At 41.0% G+C, this 27670-nt stretch overlaps 2 protein-coding genes and 1 non-coding gene across 9 annotated transcripts in view; 1 reads left to right on the top strand and 2 right to left on the bottom strand.

The window, feature by feature from the left end:
• LOC139042590 (uncharacterized) overlaps nucleotides 1–1012 on the bottom strand; it is a 54702-nt gene extending 53690 nt beyond the window's left edge. For 2 of the 4 annotated variants that reach the window (XR_011499531.1, XR_011499525.1), the window contains exon 1: nucleotides 873–887. This is a non-coding gene — a transcript (uncharacterized protein). Of the gene's footprint in view, nucleotides 1–872 lie in introns of all 4 variants that reach the window. The other 2 variants (XR_011499514.1, XR_011499536.1) reach the window with 2 other exon arrangements.
• Nucleotides 320–8166, top strand: COX20 (cytochrome c oxidase assembly factor COX20). Its single transcript, XM_044762888.2, has 4 exons — nucleotides 320–478; nucleotides 6933–7047; nucleotides 7161–7224; nucleotides 7929–8166. The coding sequence occupies exons 1-4, from the start codon at nucleotides 437–439 to the stop codon at nucleotides 8065–8067; spliced, it is 360 nt and encodes a 119-aa protein (XP_044618823.1). The 5' UTR covers nucleotides 320–436; the 3' UTR covers nucleotides 8068–8166.
• HNRNPU (heterogeneous nuclear ribonucleoprotein U) lies at nucleotides 8149–27149 on the bottom strand. Of its 4 annotated transcripts, XR_011499495.1 has the most exons (16): nucleotides 26313–27149; nucleotides 25553–25664; nucleotides 25404–25477; nucleotides 23257–23396; nucleotides 22552–22651; nucleotides 22023–22135; nucleotides 21425–21688; nucleotides 20992–21111; nucleotides 20530–20658; nucleotides 20261–20429; nucleotides 19729–19983; nucleotides 19221–19405; nucleotides 18790–18861; nucleotides 12622–12692; nucleotides 10450–10553; nucleotides 8149–9756 (listed from the first exon to the last, which is right to left on the bottom strand). XR_011499495.1 is itself a non-coding variant. In XM_044762882.2 (14 exons), the coding sequence occupies exons 1-14, from the start codon at nucleotides 27001–27003 to the stop codon at nucleotides 18275–18277; spliced, it is 2421 nt and encodes an 806-aa protein (XP_044618817.1). In that variant the 5' UTR covers nucleotides 27004–27149; the 3' UTR covers nucleotides 17219–18274. The 4 variants fall into 4 exon arrangements, 2 of the variants coding, with proteins under 2 accessions (XP_044618817.1, XP_044618797.1); XR_011499494.1 differs by having other exon boundaries at nucleotides 10450–12692; XM_044762882.2 differs by lacking the exons at nucleotides 8149–9756; nucleotides 10450–10553; nucleotides 12622–12692 and adding an exon at nucleotides 17219–18328 and having other exon boundaries at nucleotides 26370–27149.
• Between the last annotated feature and the right edge of the window lie 521 nt (nucleotides 27150–27670).

Genomic DNA, 27670 nt, shown 5'->3' on the forward strand with positions numbered 1-27670 from the left:
CGAGGTGGCGCCCGGGGCCCGTTCCGAGGCCGGAAGGACAAAGGACACGGAGGCGCCCCAGGCTCGCTCGCAGGACAAAGCAGCGCGGCGCGCGCCCTCCGCCCCGCCCCGCCCGCGGCCGTGCACGCGAGCGCGAGCGACGGTTGAAAATGGCGGTTGGGGCGGAAAGCAGAGGCGGGGCGCAGTACGGAGGAGCCCGCGCGAGGTCACGAGTCCTCCTCCTCCCGCGGGCCTGGCCCGCTGGGCTGGAGAGCTCCTAACGGGAAGGGAGGACCTGCCCCACCGAACAAAAGAGGCCGCGGCCGCGCCCGCCCGCGCGCGGAGGAGAGCCGGAGACCGGCCCTAAGATGGCGCCGGCGCGCGGGCGGGCGGGGCGCAGGGGGCGGGGCGGGGCCACCGGGCGCGCCGTGCGGCGTGGAGGCGCCGACTCGCGCCCATGGCTGGCGCACCGGAGCCGGGCGAGGCCGCGGAAGGGAAGGTACCCCGGGGCGCGCGGCCGGGGCGGAGGGCCGCTGGGGAGGGGGCCGGGCCCGGGGCAGGGACAGCCCGCGCAGGGAGAGGGCGGTCTCGGGCTCCCTGCGGACAGGGCCGCGTGCTCACGACGCCTCGCAGGGGCCGAGACCTGCGCAGGTCTGACAACGTGGTTTATTCCGTGGAATCTGCGCCGAGAGCAGGCGGAGGAAACGAAGGAACAGAGGTTCTCCGTGAACCTTCCTTTCCCCGACCACGGCGCCGCGTCCCCCGCGGCCGCCTTCCACAGCGGTCGGCGCGCCGGCCCCAGCTGGCCCTCAGCTCTGCTTCCCGTCCGAGCGCAGCACCCCCCCCCCCCCGGTGACATGCAACCCCTTGGCGTGTGACTGAAAGCCCCTCACCTAGCCCTCGCTGTCCGCCTGTCTGCCGGCTCGCCCTTGCCTCTGCGGCGTCCCGAAGCTGCACTAGCTTCCGGGCCCGGCCTCCCGACCCCGCGGCAGACTGAGCGGCGTCCGTCCCCGTCCCCGCGCAGCTCGGGCACAGCCGAATCACAGCATCTCTTATGCCGGGAGCTCATACGTTGTCTTGTCTTCCTCGGGCTCCTTAGGAGCAGGGAGCCCAGTTTTTATCTTTAGTGCCGAGAACGTAACAGATGTTCAGAAAAGAGAAAAAAATATTTTCAGTAGTAAGCTAGATTAACATTGGATCAATCATGAGTGTTTACTGAAGACCCACTGTGTGCCAGACTGCTCCTATAGTTTTTAGGATATACTCTGCTGAGCTTAGAAATTTTTCTCACTTCTTCAAAGTTCTTGCTTCTCTGGGGACTTTTCCATCTAAATTTGGCCAAGATAGCAGATCTTCAAATGGTTAATATGAACAAGTGTTGGATAAGTTATTTGCATATTTAATATCAAAACAAATTTTGTCAATTTATGCACCATTGGTGCCTTTTAATGTCTCATGTAGTATGTGGAATATGCTTAGTATAACAAAACATACCCTCGCTTGAAACTTACATATTTCGAGGAGCACCGTTAAGTACAAACGCAAAATTCCAGACTGTTTTGTGAGAACACTGGGATCTCGAATGGGGCTTTTTATCTCTTTTGTATCTGATTGTTCATCTTTGATAGGAGATAACTGTTGTCATTTAAGGGGCCTAGGGTGGTTTAATCCATTAAGAATTAAAGAATTCAAGACAGAAAAGAACCACTATCTTATCAATTAAATTGGTCCATCATTAGCAAAACAAAATAATGTATTTGGTGAAATGAAGTACAGGTCACTAAAACTGAGGACTGCCAGTTTAGTGGGGCAAGGTTAAAAAAATGGCCTGTAAATAAATTGCTCTTGAAACACTAGTACCTATCAGGGCTCATGAAAGAGATTATAACAAAATTAATACAACACAAGCAATGATTAAATTAGCCCAGGGTATCTTAAAAAAAGAAAAAATTAAAAAAAAGGAGGCCTGAAAGAATTTTTCAGTGATCCTTCCAGTACAATCCAGGGATTGTTTATGAGAATCAGTAAACCTGGGTAAGTTATCAAGTATACATGATAGAACTAGTCCTTAAACACTGTCTGCTCTCATTCTTTGCTCTTCAAGAAAACTTTAAAATATGAAACGTGTTACATGTGTACCAGGAAACGTGCCCCAGGTAAATTCTAAATTTATTAATTCACCCATTCAAAAAATATTTATAGAGTACCTACAAAGTATTAGACAGTAAACTAGGTGCTAAAGATATAGCTTTAATCAAAACAGGCAAATCCTTGTCCTTGTGAACATTCTGCTGGGGGAATCAAACAAAAAGGGAATAAGAATTTCATTTACTGAGCCAGCCACGCAAAGGTCCAGGAGAAAAGCATCGTGTGCTAAGCAATCCATCCAGGCTTGTTAGAGGAATGGCCAGTGCGCCCAGACTAGGAGACCAGAGAACAAGTGGGATACGGAACAAGGGTAGGTGCAGTTCAGGTAGGACCTGCACAGCACGAGTGAGGAGTTTCGTGTGTCAGATATCTGAGCCTCACTGAAGGTCGTGGAAGGCTCAAAACTGAGAATGTCATCTGAGTGATACTATGGCAGGTGACGGCAGCTTGGTAGTAGCAGCAGTGAACGTGAGAAGTGGTTTGGTTCAGGATGTATTTGGTTCAGGTGTATCCTTCGAGACTTGCTGATACTTTGGACACGGGTTTGAAGAACAAAGGGAATCAAGGATGACTCTGAGGTTTTTGGTCTGAAACTTGGTTGAGTAGGGATGCCTTTGAAAATAATTCTGATTTGGAAATATTAAGTACAAGGTGTTTATTTGACACATAAGAAGAGGTGTCAGTAAGCAGCTCTCTCCCAAAAGCTTGGGAGATCAGAGTTTGATTTATAAACTTGGGAAGTCATCATCATATAAATGACATTTAATTGAAAGCCTTCAGACACCTAGGAAGAGACTAGATTTCAGGCGTGGGGGACACTTCAACTTTTAGGGGTCATCAGAGGGGACAGCAACAAAGCTGCCAGGAATGGCCACTGAGATAGAAAACCAGGAGACACCATCATATTTGAAGACAAGAAAATGTTTAAAGAACAAATGATTATCGGCCACACGTGCTGATGTAGAGTACAGTGGATTTTGCAAAATGGATGTCTTTTACAAGGGTGCTGTTTGAGTGGGGTGTAGCGGATAAATGCCTCATTGATGTGAGTTAAAGGGAGGACAGGAGATTTTTAAGTGGGGCAGCGCACATGAGTAATTTTAGTTTTGCGGTGAAAGGGAGCAGAAAAATGGGATGGTAGCTTAGCGGGGGAAGGGGTGTCGAGATTTGTATGTTCCTTGGCTGGAGACTGGGTAGAGAGGAAAAAACGATGCAAATGAAAGAAGGGGTAACTATAGGAGCAAAATCCTTGAGTAGTCAAGAGAGCAATCAACTGCAGTTGGGACTAGTTTTAAATACGAACAGGGCCAGTTCGTCTTTTGCAACGAGAGGAATATGGGCACTGGTGCAGATATGTTTGGCAGTGGGAAATGAGGTGGCTCTTATTCGATCTGATTTCCTCTAAGTTACTAAGTTGGCATTCTAGCTTAGAAATCTTTTCTGAGCTTCCCTTAGTTCTGTCAAGGTGAGCTGGTGAAACTGCTTTTCTAAATCGAAGCTTAAAAATAGTCTACAAAAGGGGGCCGGCCCAGTGGCGCAGCAGTTAAGTTGGCACGTTCTGCTTCTCGGCGGCCCGGGGTTCACCGGTTCGGACATGGCACCACTTGGCACGCCATGCTGTGGAAGGCGTCCCACATATAAAGCAGAGGAAGATGGGCACCGACGTTAGCTCAGGGCCAGGCTTCCTCAGCAAAAAGAGGAGGATTGGCAGTAGTTAGCTCAGGGCTGATCTTCCTCAAAAAAAAAAAGTGTCACTCTAAAAGTTCCTTAGTTTATATTTCAGGCCTAATACTTGTTAATGGCAGAAGTTAAAAGTTAAGTTTGCAAACTACTAGGGAATAAAAGAAATGTTTACATGCTCGTACATTATAAATAGAACTACTTCAAAGGGACTTAAGGCTTGGACCCTGTTTCCTTTTCTGAGAATCTCAGTTCAGTTTACTTTCTAAAAGTATTATATGCTGAAGACTGATTTCTTCATTTATAGTGTTCCAGATCTGCTTTTAAGTCACCAGTAATCAGTAGTCTAAGCTCCAGCTTTATGAGGAGGCTGAGAATTCTCTACTAGGAAAGTGAAAATTGTGGTCTTCAAATGTCTTTGTATAAGCTTTCCCAGTTTTGATGCAAATCGCAGATGTACTGTCACGTCCTCTTACTCTCTAGATGTGAGACCTTTGGAAAATGACTTCTACCTGAGTGAGCCCTGGTTTTTTCATGTATAAAACCCCTAAAGGGTTACATGATGCCATGGAAATGACAGGCTTTGGGGGTCAGATTGACTTCCATCTCCACTCTGCCTGTACTTAAAAGACCCCCTGGGCCCATTTCATAGAGAATCTCAGAGGTTGTGGGAATTAAAAGTAAGAGATGTAAAGGGCCTGGCACCAATAGCCCCTGCCAGCCCTAAATTATGAGATTGTCTGAATAGAAGACTAATGTTGGTTTCTCAACCTTGGCACTGACATTAGACCAGTTTTGTTGGAGGTAGGGCTGGTATAGGTATCGTAGAACAATTACCAGCAGCATCCCTGGTCTCTATTCATGTTGGTTTCAGGAGGTACCATTTTAAATAGAGTATTTGTCTTTAAAAGGTAAGATTATCCCATTATTTGCATTTTTTTAATTTATACTTTTCCAAACAGTATCTAAAAGCAGTGTTTCCCAATCTGATTCATCAAGAAAAAAATTCCAAAATTTCTAAAAAGATTCCAATGACCTAGCCTAGATCTGAATCAGAATCTGAGGGTGGGATTTGAAAATCTCTAAAAAAAAAACTCAAAAAGAGTTACCTAGCTGACTGAAGCAGCACTATTTCAGGTACTTGGCAAGTATATTTTACTCTTGGTAAAAAATGGGGGTTGATAGCATTTTGTCCAAGTGAGCGAAAAAATGTCTGCAGATTCTAGTGTATCCTGGGGTCACACTATGGCTCCATTATGGGAGGGAATCCAAATGAAAAAGCCCAGAAGCCTTAAAGGAACTCGTGCTGTCTTTGGCAGAAGTGTGCAGTGCTTGGCATGCTGTGGCTAAGCCTTGATGGGTCCTTTTATTTTCTCTGCTTAGGATTTCTTTGCCCAAAGGTGAAAGCCATCCCAACATTCCACCCTGTGGCAGAAACTGCTGGTCTCACTTGCAGATTCTAAGACTTGATTAAAACTGGCACTAACCGCAGCGCCCACCCCCCCCCCCCGCCCCCCAGCATCCTTCCCCCAGGGAAGTAGGCTGCTTTGGAGGTGGGGCAAGTACTTCTGGACTGGACCGTGGAGTCCAGCAGTCCTATCTGTATAGCAGCTCACACTCTCCCCCCACACAGTTCCCTAGGCTCTTGAGCTGATAGGGTAAGAAACAAGTTTTTTCCTAAATGAAAATGAAAAGGCAGAAACAGAATCTCCCAACTCTTTGCATATGAAGATTTGTATTGAAGAGCTTTTATAATTAAAGTCCGCAACATTACTGAGCATCTGCTGTGTTAGGTATGTGGGGGGAGGGTAGCATGGTGAGACAAAAGAAAAAATGGAATAGAATAATGAGTATATAATTTTTGCTTTACTATGAACCAAGTCTTTTCTGGCAGAAGCTTGGGCCAAAGAAGCAAATACAGGAGAAAACACAATATTTTCGTGTTTCAACCTATAATCTGACTTGCCTTATCACTGTCCCCCATTCCCTATTTTTTCCCTTCTATTACACCTTCTAGGCATCACCTTACCCTTTAGCCTCACACCATACTACCATTTAAAAAGTAAAACCTTTAAATGGACAAGTGGCTGCCTTTTAAAAGCTACATTACTGAAAACTTGCATTTATTCAAGTTTTAGAAAAACAGTACCCTACGTCTTCTAAGATTTTATTAACAATACTTTAGTGAAATGTAAGTGACTTTTAAAAAATGTCTGTCCTGCCCTCTCCAGACTCCTAATGTACAGCTAGTAGAGTGACAGACACTCAAGTTTAAACATACTAAGCTTACGGTAGGAGTATGTTTTTAATGAAGATCAAGTCCATAAATGCAATGAAGACTGGAAAAAGAATCTAAGAACTATTCATTTTAGCACTTGAAGGAACTTAAATTATCACCTGGCCCAACCCCTTCATTACAGATTGAGGGCCAGAGAGATAATAAAATATATATATCTCCTACAGGTTACAGAAATTAGAGGCAGAGGTGAGACAAAAATCCCACTCTCTGGATATCCAGCTTTTTTTCATCACACCTAGATGTGGTTACCATATACTATCAAAGAACCAAATACAATCAAGTGCATGCAACTTCATTATTGAAAGCAAGGGGAAACAGACCAGAAAAGAGAGATTTGCCCACGTTTATCTTTACATGAAGTATTTATTATAAACACAACTGATGTTCAGCGAGTTAACACCAATAAAATCTGAAGTCATTGTTAAAGGAATTTAAAACAAAAAGCACTATACTAATATTATAAGCAAACAGAATTTTACTTTTCGCATTTATGCTTTCTAATTTCAGTAATAGCCAAACTTCCAAATTCATAGATATTTAAAGAGCTCATAAAATAATGTATGCTCTTATTCTGAAACCAGTCGATTAGCAAATTATGGCATAACACCATAATTTAATTTATCCTACTGCTTAGGGCTTTCTGGTCAAATTCTCAAGGTTTCCCACGTAAAGATTCAGATTGTATACCAAAGGAGGATGATCAAAGACAACGTAAATGGATTCGTAGTTGTCACAAAGCACATTTATTCTAGTTGAATCTTTACTAAACCACCCTGAAATAAAATACTTCCTTGTTCAACCCAAGTTCTTTTTTATTTTATCCTAGCCCTTTAAACTCCTAGGAATTTTAGATGTCGAAAACATTCCCTGTGCACGGGATTCAATACTATATGGTTCATTAGGATCTGTTGTGGCTGGCCTTGGACATTTTTTGTTAACTAGTGAGTATCTGTTTTTATATACATTTCTCTGTGTGGTGAACCACTTTTTTATAGATTAATATATGTAATGTATAATTATAATTAATTATGGTGGTTATGCCTTTTTTTGACAGGTAGAATTAGAAAATCATGTGATGTTGGAGTAGGAGGATTTATCTTGGTGACTTTAGGATGCTGGTATGTGCAGTAAATATTCAAGAAGACCCACGATTGTACTAAGTTTTATTTAATTCCAAAGCATCAGCTCTTTTCAGACCAGTCTCCCATTGGGAGATTCCCACCCTCAGTGAAGAATCTTGATTTTTCTTGTTTAAAAAAGTACTTTTTAATGGAAATTTGTCTTACAAAATGATATTGCTGGAATGCCTTTTAAAATGTACATATATTTCATACCATTTATCACATAAACAGATGCATGACATTAGACATTCTATTAATGTTAAGTTATGGTTTATACTTCACTTAGGAAGGCCTCAATCTAGTGCTCATTTCTTCCCTGCTTATGGCATCACATCTGAAAATGCTACTTGAAGAATGTGTTAACAACTACTGGTACAACATAGATGAATCTCAAATATGTTTTCTTAATCAAAAAAAGCCAAACCAAAGAGTACATCCAAGTGGTTCCATTTATATGAGGTTCTACAACAAGTGAAACTAAGCTGATAGAAATCCTCATTTTATAGAAAATATACCTTAATAATAATAAAACGAATGTGTTCATAGGTTATTTTTGACACCAAACAACCCAAAAATATAACTATTCTAATTTGGAGTGCTATTTTCAGTCTTGAGATAGTCACCTAAGCTTTTTAAATTTTGTTATAAATTTCAAATTAATTTCTATCTATTAATGACTTATTCATGTTCCTTTTTACAAGGTTTCATTGTAGGTATAATCATGCAAAGCTGAGAATCCAGGAAAGAATTGCCAGAGAAGGAATTAAAAATAAGATTTTATATGAAAGTACCCACCTTGATCCTGAAAGAAAACCAACCAATGGCAACAACAGCAACTAAGCAGAGTCTTGAGAACAAAGCTAAGGCCAACTATATATATAAACATTGTATGTACCATAAAGCTTTCAATGAAGTAAATAAAGTTATGTGTAAATGGTAGTCTTTTCTTTTTTTAGTTACGTGTAAATGGTAGTCTTTTTTCTTTTTTTAACACTTGTATGAATACTTACAAAGTTGTTCTGACCCTGTATCTACTGCCAGTACAGCATAGAGTGGACTTATCATACTTAATTTGTGATAAGGAATGAATGAATACAAATGACAGCATTTCAAGAAATAAAATCTCTCCCAGTTGGATTTTAAAACTTGCCTTAAAAACAACAAACAACTGTATTACTGTCCCCCGTTAAAAATTAGGGAATACCTCCTGGTTTCTAAAGCCAATACTATTCTAAGACAAAGTAATGGATTTTATCACTTCGCAAATTGGTGTGTTAAAAAATGTACCCACTGCTTGACACTATTCTTCCATTTCTTACAACAGGTAAGTCATCTTGCAAAAAATAAATGTCTTTAACTGCTCTAAATATTTTTTGGAAGTATACAGGGTTTTAATTTTATAAATAGAATTTAAATATGCACATGGCATGCATGAAAATATTTTCAGAACTTGTTTGGTGCAAAGGAAAAAGAAATGCAGGATTACACTCATATTATAAAGGTCTTATTTACATTAATGTAACAATTTAATCGGCTGCCAGAAAAACAGCAAACAAGGCACCCAACATCAAACTAAGTCCACAGAATTTATTCATTCAGGAAAATATTCTCCCTTTCCAAAGCAATGAAATTATTTTTGGTTTTAAAAAAACATTAACATTACTTTTCAAGAAAATCTTTTAAATATGACAAAGCACAAGCTGGAAGTCGTCTTGGTTAAGAAATGATAAATATGAAAAGAGACACCAGTGGACAGGATTATGGCATCATTATTGGTTCTGTTACTTAATATGGTGAGCTAAAGGAACAGAGCAAGGAAGAGATGTCCTGAAACTTTGTTCTGCATCCCTTTTCATAAGGTAAGTGGGGCTTGCTCCTCCAGGTCAATGAACCAGAGACGTAGCATTTTCTTCCCACATCCACCTTCTTGTGGCTGTCGTCATGAGGGTGGGGATGCACAGGCTATGTGGTTTACCAAATGCCGTAACTACTGGAGAATAACATTGTGAAGCATATCCTAAGAGGTTTTTATTGATCCTAATTATCTGGCAGCCACCAAGGGTAGGACTTGGACATTGATTAGGAAAAGTTAATTACAGTAAATTGCACAATGTGCAAGAACATCTGCCCACTCTTACCGACACAAGTCAAAGTTGAGTGCAGTCTATGTTGTTCAAATTATCATGACCAAATAATTATGTTAAAATCTCAGGGAGTGAGTGTCACTCGTTTTAAGAGGCAGCACACTGCATGAATAGGGGAAAAAGTGATGAGTATGAATCAAATCTAATATTTCATAAGCTGTTTGCAGGCCACTTACGTTCTCAGCTTCCGTTTACTAACATATGTAACAGAAAACCGGGCAACTGGATTAAAGAAAGTCTCTTCTAGCTCTAGCACACTACAATCACATCTTACCCTGAGTAAGAGAGAAACCTCTTTTTCGGCTGGCAAAAATTTCCAAGGCCGTCACCAGTAACAAGGTTAGTTCATGTTCACAGCAGAATGATTGCATAAATTGGAGGAGACCTGGGTAAAAACAAAGTTGTGACATACTCGTTTCATTGGGTTACCTTTTTAAATTTCTTTTTCTAAGTTTATCTGATCAATCCTTTATATTTTCTTCTGGAACTATTAAGATGTTACAACAAATATATTAATGAATTATTAAACTATGTAACATACTCCAGGGCCCTTATCCCATTGATACTAGACACCTTCGGTGAGGCCTCCAAGTAGGTCTTGACACCTCCACTTGCAGTAGCCTCTCCAATCCAATCTAATTTCACTCTGTCCCTCAACTTCAAGTCCAAACTATATCAAGTTTTGCCAATCCTGTCTCTAGTGCGCCTCTGGCCACCGTGACCTGAATTCATGCCTCTGCTCAAACTATTTCACTCCACTGAGAATGCTTTTCTCCTACCTTCTCTTTATAATGCTCACTAACCTCTAGGAATAAGAATTACCTCATTCCGCTTCCGTGTGTTTCATCTGATACAGCGGTTGCACTTTCACTGGTCACTGACTTGTGCTACAAGTAGAGCCTAAGCTTCTCATCCTCAAGAACGCTGTCAATTTCTATCTTTACATTCCCAACCAAGTGTCTTGACAGAAAAGTCAGTACACGCTTGTTAAGCTGAATTACTAAATGTTTACAAGCAGAGTTCCCTTTCATCCAAATGCTTAAACCCTTTGCAAATTTAAACCAGAAGAGTAACCTACCTTCCATGCTCACTTGGAGCCTCCAGCTGCACTGTTTCCTTCATTGTTCCATTAATTCCGAAAATTCACACTAGGTGATATAGCAGTAGGTACCAGCTAAATAGCTGATTAAAATAGAATTGTAGTCATTAGTAGTTTTAAACACTTTTTAAGGCTTATCTATCAAACCGACTGTTCAATCTGCTAGTGTTTTATGCATTTCCCCCTTGCCTCACCCCTCCCTCTGTTTCTTCTTGACTGCTTTCTTTTACATCTCAGTAAAAGGACCTCGGGGAATTTAAAAATTAACTAGTAGCTTTTTGACTGAGTTTGGCAACAAGAAATTTTTGACTATCCCTAGTAACATCATTTGATTTGCAAGCATCTCTTTAGTCTACGTACCTCTACTCCATCGCTGGTTTCCCTTTGCTTCGCTTATATAATGCGAGGAAGTCTATATAATAAATTCAGGATTCCTGTTTATGCACTTTTCAGCAAAGAGCTAGGAATCAAATAGGGTTTGAATCCTTCTATTCCTAGATAAAAATCTGGTGGATAGGGGTCAAGACACCCCTTTGAAAGTCACGTTAATATATACACTATACTTTGGATAAGCAGAAAACTTTAATGAGTAAAGTAGAAAACTTAAAACGACTGCTGATATTCAATGGTCCTCTAGAATAAAATATTCCTTGGAAGCATCTTAAAATACAGTCCAGTGGTCATCAAATCAGGTCAGTCTAACATATGAATATTTTCTACCACCCAATACTGGTATCTTCCATAGCTTGTTTTGAGCATTAAGTTCCGTCTTTAAATTTTCTCTTAAAAGGGAAGCTTTAAATTTTAAAAAAACTTATGACGAGGTATTTTTCAAAGTATCACATTTTAAAAGTTTGTAACGTGAGTACTACAGATTAATGTGTTCCAAATACGAGAGTCTTCAACCACTGCATTCGCCTTGCTCTTCATTTTCTACTATAAGGATGACTTTTTCCCCTAAGTATTTCTATCTTGAGAAAGTTACATTACGAGCAAGTACTAATTTAAAGAGGCTTCTACTGTTCAGTTTAAAAGTTTAGGTCAACTTAACAGGTGTTACCTGCTTTTTTCTAGAAGTAACTTCCATAAGCTATATGCTATAAACCATCTATGACATGGCCTGCCCTCGGGATCAAAGTAAACACCTGCATACACTGGTTTCTTAGAAGATGAGTTTCCATAGAAATGTTTCTTCTCCTTAGACTCTGAGAATGTGTCATGTGAAATGAAACATATGCTTTACTATCCAAATTCAAAGCTTACTTTTGAAATGAATATTTTTTCAGTTTTATGGGTTTTTTCCTCAAATGAACAGAAATGTTTATGATTTTGACCTTTTACTCTGAAACCGGGTTAAGTTGTCTGCTCTTCAGAAGCAATTGGATTGTTTTTAGTTGACAAGAGTAGAACTCTATTTCATTGAGCAAACCCTGAGAGCTACATTTCAAATCAGCATAGCACCCAAGTCCTCTCATTTCACCAAAATACATTATTCTGGAGTATGTAGTGGGAAAAACGAATTTCTTCTAGGCTTTATCATCTTTAACTTCAGGTCACGAAATTACATGCCCTGGACTGGCACAAAGCTCACACTGAGCCTTCTTATTCCTTCTGTCTTCACAATTTAAATTTACTTCCTAGTTGGTTTTATATACTTTATATGAATTTGTATCACTTTATTATCCAAAAGAATCTCAATTTTCAAAGTTTTTATAACCTAATAAAAATATTTGTGCATTTAGTACAGACACAGACAGATTTGGGGAAACCAAGGACATAGGTATCCTACACTCACTTTTTTGCCTCAGCATATTCTAAGTATTTACACTCTACAAGTTGGGAGGGCATTAAAACAGATGTCTAGCAAAAAGTTAAACAGAAGGAATCTGAACCATTAGAATAAGGATGAAAGGACTTGACTCATGTGCATATACTACCTTAAACATATGCAAGAGGACCACCAACTGCTAACACTCAATACTTCAGGTATGCAATGATCAGACAACTTTTTTTGCCTGTTACAGAATGTATCCACCTGGTTACCCATTTCTCCTTTTCCTCTATCTTTTAAAAATAAGTCCTAATTAAGGTGATCCTGGAAGCCCAACATAACAAGTGTTAAATGTACAAGCAGCAATTAATTTGGAATACCTATTGGAATCTCTGGAACACATTTAGTTGGGCCCTTTTACTCTTCCACACAGCACATTCACATGGACAGACTAAGGAAAAGGAGATGAAATTTAAATCAGCATTTTTTTTGCTTTATTACTTTTCAAAAAAGAAAAAATAGTAAGTTGGAACCTTCATTGTACTTGATAACTCTCCCATCTCCCTCAACTACAGACAACAGAGATACAAGGATACCTTATTAACAGCTACCTTAAAATATTATCCTATTAGTTATCATTCAAACAAACCTCAAGCATTCTTCTGAAGTCTTGATTTTTCTCTCTGTATGTCTTAATACTTCAAAGCTTCTATGTCCCACAAATTGGACTGTACTGGCCATCTCTCTGTTCTCGGTGGCTTCATTTTTAAATGTTTTTTGGCTGATACTAATTTGTGGCACTGCTTCTAAGTGCTTTGGCAAGTATACAATATCTTACTGCACAAAACTGATTTTACTTCCTGTAAGGCCAGAGACTGTTAAAGCAGTGGCAGGAAAGAACACACCAAAAACAATAGGTCAAGTTTTATCAGTGAGATGCACTGTCAGCTCTCCAGCCTGTAATCCCTGCATAACCTCCAGTAAAGGAGATATTCCAACTGGACATGCTCAAGAGTAACTGCTATGTCACAGTACAGCACTGTGATTGGAACAGTGCCAACAAACAAGGAACTGAACCTTTCTGTAAGACATTTCTCTACTTGCCTACCCTGTGTTACCATACCTCATCACACTTTTGACTATAGTTTCTCATACCCACAGATCCAGCTTTGTTTAAAAGCAAAACCCCTGTTTCCTTGTCAAGATGCAAGTACGTGTTGAATCCTGGCATGAAAAGGGAGAAAAAAAGATATTCCTAGGCAAAAATTAGAAAATCACAAATTAAACACGTGGTTAAGTGCCTTGTCCCACTAACTCACCTAACCAAAGTGATTATTGATATCCTGGCTTACTGAGCACATGCAACATTTGTTCCCCTAACAATGGATCTACAATCACAACTGTAATTATCCAGTCTACATAATGCCCCAAAGTTGTACTTATTCAGCTTTCCACATGGAAAGCACATTCCCAACCTAAGCGCATAAGACACCTGTGTGTGTTACATTTGAGAAATACTAGGTTAACATTACGAATACAACATTTCTACCTATTTCCAATCTACTATGCCTCACAGACTAAATTAAGTTCTTTGGGAAAACTAATTAAACATATTCCGTCACCTATATTTTTAGTCAATAGGCCAGAATGTATCATCATTACTTAATGTAATTGCATAGTCTGTTAGCCATTTCCCACCTATCTAAAACTTATTTTCTGAGCTCCAGTTGTCTGCATGGGTGCAACTAAGTGCGACCACCAAACAAAGTAGCATATACATTTAGCAACACATAATAAAGACTACCCATTAAGGCGAGTTACTTCAACTATTTAATTTCACAAACATATATGTAATTTAAATTTTGGAATGTTAAGATACCTAGGGATCCTGGTTTTTATTTTTTCCTCCTCCTCAACACACTCAAGCAATACCTACTCCAATTGGCACTGTCGTTCACTTCCAGTAATTCTCAAGGGTTTGCTTTAAATAGCAAGGTTAGTAAAAAGGGTTAATGAGACAGTCACTTCAACACCAGTAACCTGCACAAAGTATTCTAACGTTTGTCTTAAACACGTACTTGTGGCACTGGGTAAAACACTGGGGATTCGAGCAACCTCAATAAAATCTCAAGCACCAACCTGGCTAGACCTGCCACCTGCATGTTTTAGTGTAGAAGTTGAGGGATGACAGGGCCAAAAAGAACTCAAATCTAAAAATTATCCAAGGAAAAGGCTCTCCACATCAGAAGAGTATTGTAGTTTACTTTTAGTAAATTTAGGCAGATAACTATTTGAAGAGACTGTGGTTTACATGACAAATTCAAACTGTTGTTTAGAGATGTGAGGTAGTTGATAGGTTCTTCCTCAAAGTACTAATGGTCCCTTAAAACTTATGCATGTGTTCCAATGCATAAATACTACAATGTATTGCCAGGCCCTAACGTCCATATCCTTGCTTTTATTAACTATTACTAAATGTTAAAACTTAAACCCTATTTTTCTCAGAGCCCCAGAAATATTAAGAATGACAAAGTTTAGACTCAAACCCTTCCAAGAGTTCTAGGGAAAAATGGCTTTAGAAAGAATATTGTCATCATCTTTCCAGGAGAGTATCTCAGGAAATACTCTGGAGGGTTGGGGAGTAGAAATTGTTCTCTGCTGCAAGTTCCATCCATTTTTAAAAATAAACGTTTTATAGTTATGTGTAGGAAAGTAATTATGGAAACATGTTTTTAAGATGTGCATTTCTATGTCTAACTAAAACCAGAAACTAAGACTTGGACTATAAAAGATACGTTTATGCCTTCCTTAGAATAAGTTTATTCTGGTTTTGGCTTTTTAAAAACATCAGATATACTCTCATAGATCAGTTCTTCGTATGTGAGAGCTGTCTGTACCACTGCCTATAAAGCTATTAAAATATTTCATCATTTTTATTTGTGCAATTGGACCTATTACAAAAGTGATCCTAGGATAAAAGCCAGTTTATATTTTTATAGAAAAACATGTCAATTACCACAACTGAGACAAATCTTAACTACAGAACACAATCTGTCCATGAATGTAAACTCCCCAAGAAGTGAAAAACCTTAAAATACTATTAGCTACATTTCCTGGAAAAACCTTAAGTCACTTCTCAAAGAAAACCACCTTTAAGCTTAAATACCTTGTTGCTAGTGCTCAGGACGGGCAAATATGAGCTTATGATCTTGTGCATTTAATGTAGCTTCCTTGGGTCATTTCAATGTCAAATTGATTTGACTTGGATTTCATCGTAAGATTTCATCTTGCTGTCTGGACATCAGGGCCAGAAGCTGGTACTGATTTTCTTGGTCAGAGCCAGAGCCCTCTATCAAAGGCTCAATACGAATAAGATGTAAGACGTTTCTATCTTGTAGCATTTTGTCTTCTTTCCTCATTAACCTTTTTGTGCTCTTTTCCTACCACCGTGGCTCACCAATCTGATCCTACTGACTCAAGATGACAGCTACAGGTAACTATCTGTAAACTTCCTAGTGAAAGCACCCCTTAAACTAACAGCAATCAAGGGTGAATGTTCTCTGGGTACAAGCTGTGATATTTGCTCTGAACTGTATCTGTTATGTTTTTGTTTGTTTGGTGTTTTGCTTGCCATAGAGGGGAGGTAGGCAAGGGGAGGGGCTCACAATAAACCAAGTTTCTCATTCACAGATCTTATTCCGTCAAACTCTGCATTTAACTTATTTTTCTTCTGTTCGCTTGCTATTTGGTGCACTCCCTCGAGTTTCTTACTTACTAAAATTATTTCTTTTTATACAAATGTAGACCTTACTATGAATTCTGATCTTGACTGCTCCTTAAAATTTTAACATTTTCTTAGACAGCAATCTTCTCTCATGTCTCTTCTCAAAATTTTCTGGGCCATACAGGCATGATAGTCTACCAAATGGTGTTACTTGACCATTATTCTCCCATTACAATTATGAGAATGAGTTCCTTAATAAGCAATTTTAAACTGGAGAATATATTCAAGAAGTTTTAAAGGCACCTAAACATTTAGGACACCTAAACATTGATTAGTAACAAAGTTTTAATTTTTTCCCCTGGGTAAGTCCATGCAATCCTACTAATAACGTATACTGACAAGGAGCTCATCATGCCAATGGTTGCCGAAGTTAACTGCTAAAAAGACAAAAACCCTTGAGACACTACCTTGTACTGTTAACTGTTCTTACATTATACGATTAGCCTTTGTTTCAAAAATTTCTCACTGAACCTATACCGTCGTCTAAAACAACTCCAGCTCAGCTTGTAGCAAGAAAATTCCTAGGAGTATGAACAAATTAAAAATCTGATTTAAAATGGCTAAATCAAAAATCTAAGCAATAATAAATATAAACAAACCTAAACTTACCAGAAGCAACCTAAGACACCAACAAGACACTAGACTAAAGTCAAGTTTTAGTTCTACAGTTTGACTCCTGATTCCTCACTTGACATTAGTGAGGGTCCTTTAGAAGATTAAAGTGTTCTGTGCAAACCCAATAAAATTACAATTCGGGGATCTAATTTTATCACATAGCTACAGTAAGTTAGCAGTGTTGTGTAGTAGTGAAATCACTGGCTTGCATGACGGCTTCTAAAAGCATCTGTTCCCAGAGTTTCATGTATTATATATATGTATATAAAATAATCAGTTGAGGACAGCCATTAGCATTTTGTAAAGATGATAAACTGCGTGTTAACTTCTCCCAGCCAGCACCTTTTCCCCTCATTAAATGTTAAGTCATTTGGGGGGGGGGGAGGGGAAGGGAAGATTTCAACTTTACTTCGTAATTAAAATCAATTGTCAGTAATACATTTAAGTTTTTAAAACCTAAATGTTCCAAGTACAGAGTAAAGAATAAGCTGTCCAGAAAGCACACACTTAAATTTTCTCCTCTTGGGAGTCTTATAAAGGGATTTTGAACCTTGATGGCGAGAATCCCAAAACGAGAGTAAAATGAATTCTTTTTATTGCAAACAAACGTCTAAATTAATTTCTCCACCCACTTTCTTTAGAAAGAAAAAGAAATCAGCAGGCTAAGGAGATACCCATTCAAGAACTGACATGATTAAAAATTAAGATATAAATGGGTGACTCACAATTTCATTAGCTTACAAAGATGGTGGAGTTAACTACTACAAGCACACTAGTTATACAGTATTTTGTGGGAGAAGGGCATACAGACATAGCTAACTTCATATAGATCCCATTAGACAACTGGATTTACAACAAGTTTTTTAATAAGAAATGGGCAAAGCCAGCTTTCTTTTCAGAATCAAAATGCAGAACAAATGGAAAAATTATGGTATTTAACCTTCACAAGTTTGAGCCTCCACAAATAATGCAACCAAGTTTTACATTTTTAACAGCCCTTCTACATACACTCCATCTTCTCTATCTCGTTCCAAGCTTTATCTTCGGTTCCAATTATGCCAATTCCATTGTTATTTAAAAGAAAAAGCCTTCCCAGTTATTGTCAGAAACTACTATTTAGCTCACCCCCTCCACTATTCAACAAACTACAGAGAGGATGGAGTGTAATATGAGCAGTACAGAGTCTTATGCAATTCATGAGGACCACTTAGTCCTTACATGAATCTGGTTGCTAACATTTCTATTATATTGTGACAATGACTCCCGACTGTTATCTCTGTGAGAAATGAGGGGAGTAAATTCTTAATAAAAGACACCAGGTACAAAGCAACATTTTACTTTTGTTGTGATAAAAAAAAAAAGTCACATTTTACAGATAAAATGTAGAACCCTGAAATACTGACACATTCTCTTATCGTGCACAATGCTGAGGTTCTCTTACGATTCACTTTAAAACTGCAATTAAAAATGTACAAAAAAGAAAAGAAAAAAAATCAACCCACAAAGCTTCTAAAAAAGGAACCCGCAGGCACTTCCTCTTGTGGAATGTTTAAAAAGTTAGCCTACTAAAGAAAACAGTCGACTTCTTGTGAAGGTTTTGGAGAAATATGTATCAGTTCGTTTTATTTGGGTATTCAATAATATCCTTGGTGATAATGCTGACTCCATGGCTTCTGACCCCAGAATTGCTGTAAGAGAAAATTTTTTTTTTAAAGAAAAAACATCAATAAGCCACTCAAACTGCTTTTAGGAATTGACAATGAATCTAATTCAGAGTAATTGCTGGAAACAAATTTATACCTGTCATACCTGATTTCTATCAAACCAGATTTAGTTAGTCTTAATATCCCATTATCAATAAACACATTACAAAAAGAAACACATCATAACTTGGTTAGTTTATACAACTTAAAGCTAGTAGTAAAAAGAATCAAGTGTATTAAATAATATTACTTTATTAAAAACATACTAAGTTACAGCAAACTCCAACCTATTTTTCCTTCAAAAAATAAGATTATGGCTACAACTTCAACACAATTCACACCTTGCCCTGTAACACTTATAATCATTTCAATCCCTGGACAAAATCTTTTCCAAGACTGGTTCTTATGAACTCAAATACAATTAATGCACGTAAGAAATTACTTACACCCTGCTGCCACTGGTTGTAGCCCTGAGATTGATTTTTGTAGCCGCGATTGTTTCCTCGTCCTCTAAAGTTCTAAAAATAGGAAAAAGAATCTTTAAGAACTCAGAGTACAACTTGTTAGAATGTTTGTACGTGGTGGGGAGGAAGAGGCACAGCACAGAAGTGGATGGGCGGGCTGCTAGCCACTAAATTCTAGGCCCCTCTGCTGGTTTGTTCTGAGGTGTTTGTTATGAGACATCACCTGACTTGTGCATCTGGAAATCAAAACTAGTTAAGTAGACTGATTTTACCATCACTAGTTTAATTTTACTTATGTCAATACATACACAGTGTTCCTTACAATTCTTACTGGGGCTATGCAACATAAGCTTACAACTTCCCAGACTAGACTATACAGAAAATCAGTGCCTGCAGGGATCTTAAAGCATTACCTGGTTGTAGTTCCCTCTGTTGGGCATTCCACCTCTGTTGTAGTTCCCTCTGTTTGAATAACCACCTCGGCTGGGAAAAACAGGGCCACGAGGGTATGGATAGCCAATTCCACCACTTCCACCACCGCCACCACCTCTCTGTGGCATATTGCCCCTCCTATTATATCCACCGCGATTCCCAGGAGCTAAAGACAAGAAACGTTTACTTTAATAGTGCGTTGTACTTCCTTTACATATGATTTATGGTCCTTCTGGACCATTCCTTTACTTTAGGGGAAAAATAATATTTAAAGACAAAAGTAACATTTAATTTAACCATTCACAAAGCCTAGCTATGTTTGCTATCAAATCACACAAAGATTTTAAGTTAGATACCGGGGCGGCTAGGATCAACATGAGGATCAAACTTCCTATGTTAAATTCAGCTAAATCACATATAGACCCAAACTAGAAGAGTACCATGTTTCCATTTTGAATCAAATAAACAGAATACTCAAAATTAACTTGCCTCCTCCTCTGAAATTTCCACCACGCATATTGAATCCACCACGTCCTCTATGGCCACCACCTCTGTTAAACTGGTTCTTGCCACTCTTATTTTTATTGCTCTTCTTTGAGCCAGTGTTCTGTTTCTTTTCTGGTGGAAGAGCCTTTTTGCTTTCTTCCTTATACTGCTCCAAAAGTTTCTGGGCTTCCTCCTTCTGAAGTTCAACATAGGTTATTTCATCAAAGCACTCAGCTACCTCTGGCAGCGTAAAGTTTCCTATAAGGAATAAGGTCAGATTAACTTAAAAACCCACCACATACAGTCACAATCCTAAAGTCTACAATTCTTGAATGGCTTTAATTCTTTCAATACACAATACAATCTACTCATAGTTTACTAACATATTTTCCTAAAAACAGAAATAAGCCAGACACTCATTTACAAAGAGTTAATGTAACTCCTAAAACCGTATTACTGGCAGAAAACGTTAATTTGAGCTTGCAGATATAAATCCTAAGATTCAACACAGTAACAAGAGAATTAAATTTCATGCCTTTCATTTTGAGGACTGCATGCTCTGGTAGGTCTTTCCCCTCCACTTCTGCTTTCTTCTGTGTTCTCTGCTTATAGTCTTCATCTTTTGGGCAAACTACGACAGCTTTTCGTTGGAAGCCTGCAAAGAGGCACATTTTTCTCCTCTGGGCAGCAGCAGATACATTTGTCTTAAAAAAGAAAAAAAAAAGTTAGTTTATAATTCCAAACATTAATTCTATGCGAAACCCAATCATCAATTACTTCTTTTAACTTCAAGCTACAGCTTACCTGATCCAGAATGAAATTTCGCTTCTTACGGGCAGCAATCTCAATAAACTTTCCAAGACACTGTGGAGCTCTCTGCAACAGCGTGTTGAGTTTTCCAGTATCTGCCATTTGCTTCTTAAAACCTGCCACCTATTTTTAAAAGTTAAAATTTCCTTTGAACTTATGAATCTCAGGCTAAGCTTTTAGTATCAGCTTAGATCTATATGGAAGGCAGGCACTTTAAAATTTAAATATGGTCTTTTCTCATTCCTACACAAAAAAGATCACGTTATCATGTAACAAGACCCTATGCTATTCTTTATCTTCTGGATGTTAAGAATTAAAAAAATTATATAGAAAAGACAATGAAGACTAGCCAATGGAAGGCAGTTTACTTTACAGATGAAGAGCCTACTTAAGTAACCAATTTAACTTTGTCCACACTCCTACCTCTAAGATGATCAAGTCAAACATTTTACTCACCATCATTTTATCCATTATGGTATTTGTTCCAAGAATGTTGTATTTACCAGGATTTTCTGCTGCATGTTTAGTAACCCAGGTTGTTTTTCCAGCTCCTGGCAAGCCAATCATCATAACCACCTACAATGGAAAAAAAAGGTTATTTCACTGTCTAATCGCCACTTTACAATTCTTCAAATATATTTAATACACAACCACCCAGTTTAAATGACTCAATTTTCACAGCCCTGTAACAAGGGAATTTGTGTTTGTGGAAAATTTAACGTTCTCCATCGACAGAAAAGACAGCTACTAAGAGAAAAATCACTAGCTGAGAACAACACGTATGGCAGAAAATAAATGAAACAGACCAACCAACCAGCTCTTCTAAATGTCATTTATGCCAAGCAAAGGCAATCTTCACACTATTAAAAAAAAAAAAAAAATCACTTACCTCACAATCTTTCTTCTCTTCAGGCCCCTTCGGTCCTCTAACTCGATCCTCCAAGGGGACATTCTGGATAAAAGTATAGTCTTCAGGTATTGGAAAATATGGCTTTTCCTTCTGACCAAAATTAAATTCAACTGCACAGTTGTGGCAGAGTACATGTGGGAATAGTGGCCGTCCAGCAAGAACTTCCTTACTGATTTTAAAGGCAATGCCAAGATCTTGTCCATTCTTTGCATAAGAGAGTTCCACTTCATCACTTTCAAAGTTCTGTTAATTAGAAGAGAAATCAACGGTTTTAATCTGCTTCCTAGAAGCCCTCTAAGAAACTTCAAAATACAAATTAGGAGTGAAGCTTATCCTGTGGAAAACATATTTAGGTTAAATGTTAAGAGCTTTCTGATAGTTATAAACAATGAAACGCCTATATCCAGAAGCAGAAACAATACTACCCTAGAAGATAGACCTCAGTTTTAGATCAACTTCCTACTAAGTAGTTTTCACTCAAAATGAGTTACTACTGAAGAGTCACACTGATACGGCTTAACAAAGAATCCTGGCTAATAACTTGCCATTTATATGTGGAAATTTAGCTATGACTTACAGCAAAACATGTAATCACATCATTTTCGTCAAACTTCTCTCCATAATCTTCAGTCTCACAATTGCAGGTTTTTATTCCTTTTAGAGAATATCCATAAGAAAATTCTTCCTCACCTAAGAAAATAATTAACTTTCATGAAGCTAATCTCTAAAAACAGTCCAATGACCCACATATTTTAATATTCGAGACGCAGGGTTCAACAGAAATGAATATATAATCTAACATTCTTTCACTTACACTGACTTTATACTAGATATAGAATTAATGAGAGCTAGGTGAGTTTTATAACTAGTCAATAAATTGCATCCCATGGAGAACATTCTATTTTAACCACTGGTCGTAAAACAACTCCTAACCATAAAGGAAGAAAAATGGAAATTTACCCTGTGTCTACTACATGCTAACATTATTCATCTTGACAATATTAACAGATTGGATAAAAACAGGCAAAGGTTCAGAATGCCTTCTAGTCTACTGAAATCAGACCCTAAACACTCATGAGCACATGGTACTCAAATGGAAACTTTACCAAGCAACATTCCACTTGTGGTTAGTGACCAGCCAATACGAACTTCATGTATGTCAATATCTTTTGTATATAAATGCCTCACTGGGATCTTCTCTGTAACCTGAAAATCAAATCGTAAGTGATTAAACCATAAACCAAGGAAGATAAATGCTTGAACCCTAACTTATATTTCATTTGGGCCATGGGCTAATGTTTCTCTAACTACTAATACAAAAAGACACCCACCGTACCCCACCAGCCCCAGCACTAAACTTTAAAAATTGATGTGTAAGAGCTTATAAATTGAAACTGAAAACAGTTCAGGTTAAGTACTTGCTTGATCCACACTTAGGGGAATTAATGTTTAATAATTACATATTCTGAATTCTGAATTTAAAACCAATTAAGGTATACCTTTAACATGTTTTCTTGGGAACAAAACCAGGAGCCTAACCAAATTTTTATTATTTTCAAACCCTTGGTAGGCCTTTCAAATGCCTGAATTAAAAAAAAAAAAAAAAGAGCACTCTAAATAACATGCTGGCTCTCTATCATAAATTGTGATATAACAAACATGTTGAACTATTACGAAACTAAGATTCCAAGCCCTTCTTCTAATCCAAAGAAACCACAAAAAGAAAAAGTTCCACTGACACTTAATAGTGTCAGGCAAATGAAAACTGAAAGGCTCTTAAAAAAACTACACAAATCAAAAATTGCCTTTACCTTCATCTCAAAACAGACTTTGCCCTTTGACACACCATAAGATGCCCTTCCTCCAGCCCAAAGAAAAGCAAAACTCTCCATAGTAAGGGAAGAAGCACTGAGACGATCTCTTGATATTTTAAAATGCAGATCACAATTATCTGTAATTATATCAAATACCATATTATTTCTTTTGACATCCAATGTAAATATATTTGCTATGTAAACAAAACTTGGTTATTAAATTTTTGCACATGTTAATGCTGAATAAAACGTTTTTACGGATCATGCTGTTGTAATTTTCAATTTACACCCCACTCCCACCAAGTCACTGTTGCCAAATTATGAATTAAAGTGTAAACTACCTATAAAACTAAGAAGGTTTAACACGTATATTTTAAGTATGTAAAATAAGACAATGTGACATCAATACATACCTGCTCTGCTCTTTACCTTGATTTAGAGGCAAGCAGTAGAGGATAGCAGGAAATCAAAGTGAAGCATGCCAGAACCAGGTAGAATTTACCAGTGCCACAATAAAACTGAAGGGAGGCCATGACCAAGTATTTTAAAATGGGAATATGAGCTGTTGAGCCTGCACTTTTTAATTTTAAAACACCAGGGGCCCTAGATCCTCAATTCTTTTCTAAAACTTGTGAAGAAGGTAGCCTCGACCTACAAAGAACAAACCTGGTCATCCAAGGCTGTTGATACCACAGCATTTTAGGTCCCTTTCCCCCCAGGCCTGCCTGTTAGTCAACAACTGGGGATTATCCAGTTCCATGATTATCCAAATCCCAAACGTCTTTAACCTAGCTATCTTTGGGTCACTGGCTATTAGCATGCCCCTTCTCAGAGTTCTCACTTGACAGAGAGCTAAGGTTAAGTTAGACAGCTGTTTTCTTAAGTTTTTATGGATGAGAGAAAATTAAAGCTACAGTTTGGAATTCTCCTTAAATTAGCTTTGCTCTGAAAATTCCTGATAATCACTGATAAAATTTTCCACTCAACAAATTGTCTGAACCCAATATTGCACTTAACAAACTGATATTCCTAAGTCATCAGCTAAACATCTGCTTTATATTAATAGTAGTATCTTCCTGAATTATTGCTTCAGTATCTTGCCAATTCCTACTGAGTTGATATTTAAGCAACTGAAGTTAAAACTTTCAAATCAACTACCTTCCCACGTGCAGTTTCTTCTTTTAAAAAGGGTACCTTGTAAAAGGTACTCAATAAGAAACAAGAGTTTTACGTTTATGCTCTCACAAAGCATAACGTATTCAAAACGTGAGAATCTAAGCTTCCATTCCCTTAGATCTACAGGGCAAGTTGACACCTTACCTCTATTTTTCATGCAATTATTTCTACCATTTGCTGTTTATCACACTGAAAGAACGGTGTATTGCGATCAGATACTAAAAAAAAACTTTTTTGTAATTAAAAAACTATAAATCTGACAGCCAAGGCCCATTTAAAGGTTTGCAATACTTCCTCATACTCAATTGCAACCCAACTGGGTAAAGGAGCAGTATTTACAGCGCTGCCATTGATACCATTCGCTGCTGAAGAAAGCTAGTGGCCCAGTGAAAGCCCACTGCTGCTGCCCCAGGTCTTTGGTAGAAATCAACTTATGTTAAAGCAGCAGCTACTGAACTGGAATTGAGAACAAAAGAGCAGTTATTGAAAAAGTATTATTACAATCTTGTAGAATAGGGAATATACTCGGGTGCTAACGGGAAAAGTCATTAAGAAATTATCTAACCAGCCCAAATAGCTCACAATATAATTCCACCAAAAACCGAAATTACTTTATTGTAGAAGCCTGTAAGGACAAATTATAGGTAGTCTTACGAGTTTCCATTAGCTAGCTAGTCAAAAGCTGGCATTAATCTTACATTCCTACAAATGAGAACTTCGAAGTCCCATAAAAAATTACCAAATTCCTAGAGCCTGTAAAATTATCAATACAACACAACTGATACTATACTAAATATCAGGCTACGGGGATCTGAACATAAACCATCATCTTCCTTCTTTTAAAAAAACGTATGCTAAGTTTTCCGCCATTTAAGTTCCACGCACTGCATTAAGTTTTCTAACGTTCTGGAACCAAAAATCACCACCTCTGCTAACTGGGGGAGGAGGGAGAGAAAAGCTTCACTTACAAGTATCAAGACAAACCACTGTGTCATCGAAGTGTTCATCTTCTTCCTCCACCGGCGGCTGAGGAGACTTGGCTCTGAAAGACACAAGCGTCTCCTGAGGCGCGCCCCGGGACGAGCCCGCGACACGCGACGCCGGGCCGCGGCCCTACCTGCTGTACTTGTTCTCCTCAATGTACTCGAAATAGCCGCGGCCGTGGTCCTCCCGAGGTCTCTTCACCCCTCTCTTTTTATCTCCGCCCTTCTGCTCTGCTTTGCCGTCTCCTACAACACACAACGCCCCGACATGGAGCCGCGCCGCCAGGCGGGCGGGGCGAAGCCGCTCCGGCTCCGGGGAGCGGAAAGCTCGAGCCTGCCCTGCTCTTTCCGGCAAGCGTTTTCCATCGGCGCATCAAATGCGAAAGCAACAGCCATCAGCTTGGAATCGGACTGGCGTCAGTGACGCAGTCTTCAGACACGGCTAATTTGGCAGTCTCCTCGAAGGTTCGAGAAAGCTAATGAACTCCAGCGCGGCCCCGGCGCCGAGCCCACGTGCCGCCCGGCAGGCAGGGGGGCCGCCCGCCCGGCCGCCGCCCCTCCCCCGCCGCCCGCGCCCCGGCCGCATTGTGCCCTTCCGCCCCGCCCGCCGGAAGTGACGTCACGCGGGGCCCGCGCGCCTTGCACAATGCGCGGCCCAGCGCCGCCGAGGCGCGCCCGCGGCCTCCCCTCCCCCCCGACATGTGCCGCCCCGCGCCCGCAGCGGCGCCCCCCCCGGCGGCTGCGGCGCCCGGCCGCCAGCCACATAATGGAGGCACCGCCGCGCCGCGCCGCGCGGGCTCCCCCACCGGCGGCCCCGCCCGGGGCTCCGCGGGGCTCCGGCAGGCCCGGGGCACGGTCCCCACCCGCCGCGCGCGCCGCACACGCAGCACTCACCCGCCGCCGGAGCCCCGGGGCGACCGCCGCCTCCGCCGCCTTCCGCCTTCTTCTTACCTCCCGCCTGCTGCTGGCCCTGCCTCGCGCCGGGCGGCGCCACGGTCACGGCGAACAGCGAGGTGGGGCCGCCGCTCTTGCCCCCCGCCTCCTTGGCGGCCCCGCGCTGCTGCGGGGGCTGCGGCTGCGGCGCCGCCGGCGGTTGGGGCTGCTGCTCGCCGTGCCCGTTCTCGTCGCCCGCGCCCTCCTCCTCGTCGCCGAGCTCGTCCTCCCCCTCCTGGAAGCCCTGATCGTCGCCGTTCTCGTCCTCCGAGGCGGCCTCCTCCTCCTCCATCGGGCCCGCGTCGGCCGCCCCCGCCGCCCCGTTCTCCTCGCCCAGCTCCATCTGGTCGCCGTCCAGGGCGGCGATGCCCTCCTCCTCCTCCTCGTCCTCCTCCTCGTCGTCGTCGCCGCCAGCCGCGGCCTCCTGCTCCAGGCCCGCGCCCGAGCGCCCGGCCGAGTCCCCGCCCAGGTCCAGGCTGCCGTTCCCGGGCTCCATGGCGGGGCGGCCGCCGGCCTCCTCGTCGTCCAGCGCGGCCTGGAGCCGCTCCATGAGCTCGGCCTTGAGGCCCTTGTCGGAGAGGCGCCGCTTCTTGAGCTCCTCCTTCAGCTCCGACACCTTCAGCTTCTTCACGTTCACAGGCGAGGAACTCATGGTGAGGCCCGATTCACGCTGGCGCTGGCTCGCTCTCGGCCCGGCGGCGGCTGCGGCTGGAGGGTTCGTGCTGCAGAGCGGACCCGCCTGGTGTCGAACGGCGCCAATTCCTTTCACCGAGTTCGCGAGGGAGACGCGGACACTCGCCTGCGCGAGCGAGCACGCAACGTCCTCTCGCAGGGGCGGCGCCGCGCACGTAATATAGGCGCCCCGCCCCCGCCGGGAGCGCGCCCGTGCCCGGCCCCCGCCCCCCGCCCGCCCCCGCGCCGGGCCGGGCCGGGCCGGGCCGGGCCGCGCGGCCAGGCCGCGCCGCGGAGGGTCCGCCGCCTTCGGTTAAGCCGGCCCGCGGAGGCCGGCGCCCTCCTCGGCGTCAGCTGGCGACGCTCGTGTGCTCTGCGCCTCTCCCGCCCGGAGGCCCCTTTTACCTAAACACGCCCTGACCTCAGCTTGGCATTTTCAACGGAAACCTCCATCTTTTCTTCCATCTTAGATTTGCTTTCTTATCGGTGTCTCTAGATATTTGTCTAAAACGCCCTAAAATTTTATTTCAGTTCTGACTAGTACAACACAAATTGACAGTTATTCTCGGGGGATTTCCTTCCGCTCAATATGTGGTTTGATTTTCCTGAGTCCTGCCTCGCGAGCTGGCTCTGAGCCGGGCAGGGCG

Source organism: Equus asinus, chromosome 30 (genome assembly GCF_041296235.1).
Source record: "Equus asinus isolate D_3611 breed Donkey chromosome 30, EquAss-T2T_v2, whole genome shotgun sequence".
NCBI classification, from domain to species: Eukaryota; Metazoa; Chordata; class Mammalia; order Perissodactyla; family Equidae; genus Equus; species Equus asinus.

Coding starts and splice junctions, on each gene's coding strand:
- COX20 (XM_044762888.2), top strand. CDS start 437: ATGGCTGGCGCACCGGAGCCGGGCGAGGCCGCGGAAGGGAAG. Junction 7,048..7,160: donor TGGACATTTTTTGTTAACTA/GTGAGTATCTGT, acceptor TTTTTTTGACAG/GTAGAATTAGAAAATCATGT. Junction 7,225..7,928: donor TTGGTGACTTTAGGATGCTG/GTATGTGCAGTA, acceptor CCTTTTTACAAG/GTTTCATTGTAGGTATAATC.
- HNRNPU (XM_044762862.2), bottom strand. CDS start 27,003: ATGAGTTCCTCGCCTGTGAACGTGAAGAAGCTGAAGGTGTCGGAGCTG. Junction 25,665..26,312: donor CCCCGGGGCTCCGGCGGCGG/GTGAGTGCTGCG, acceptor TGTGTGTTGTAG/GAGACGGCAAAGCAGAGCAG. Junction 22,136..22,551: donor CACAAGTGGAATGTTGCTTG/GTAAAGTTTCCA, acceptor TTATTTTCTTAG/GTGAGGAAGAATTTTCTTAT.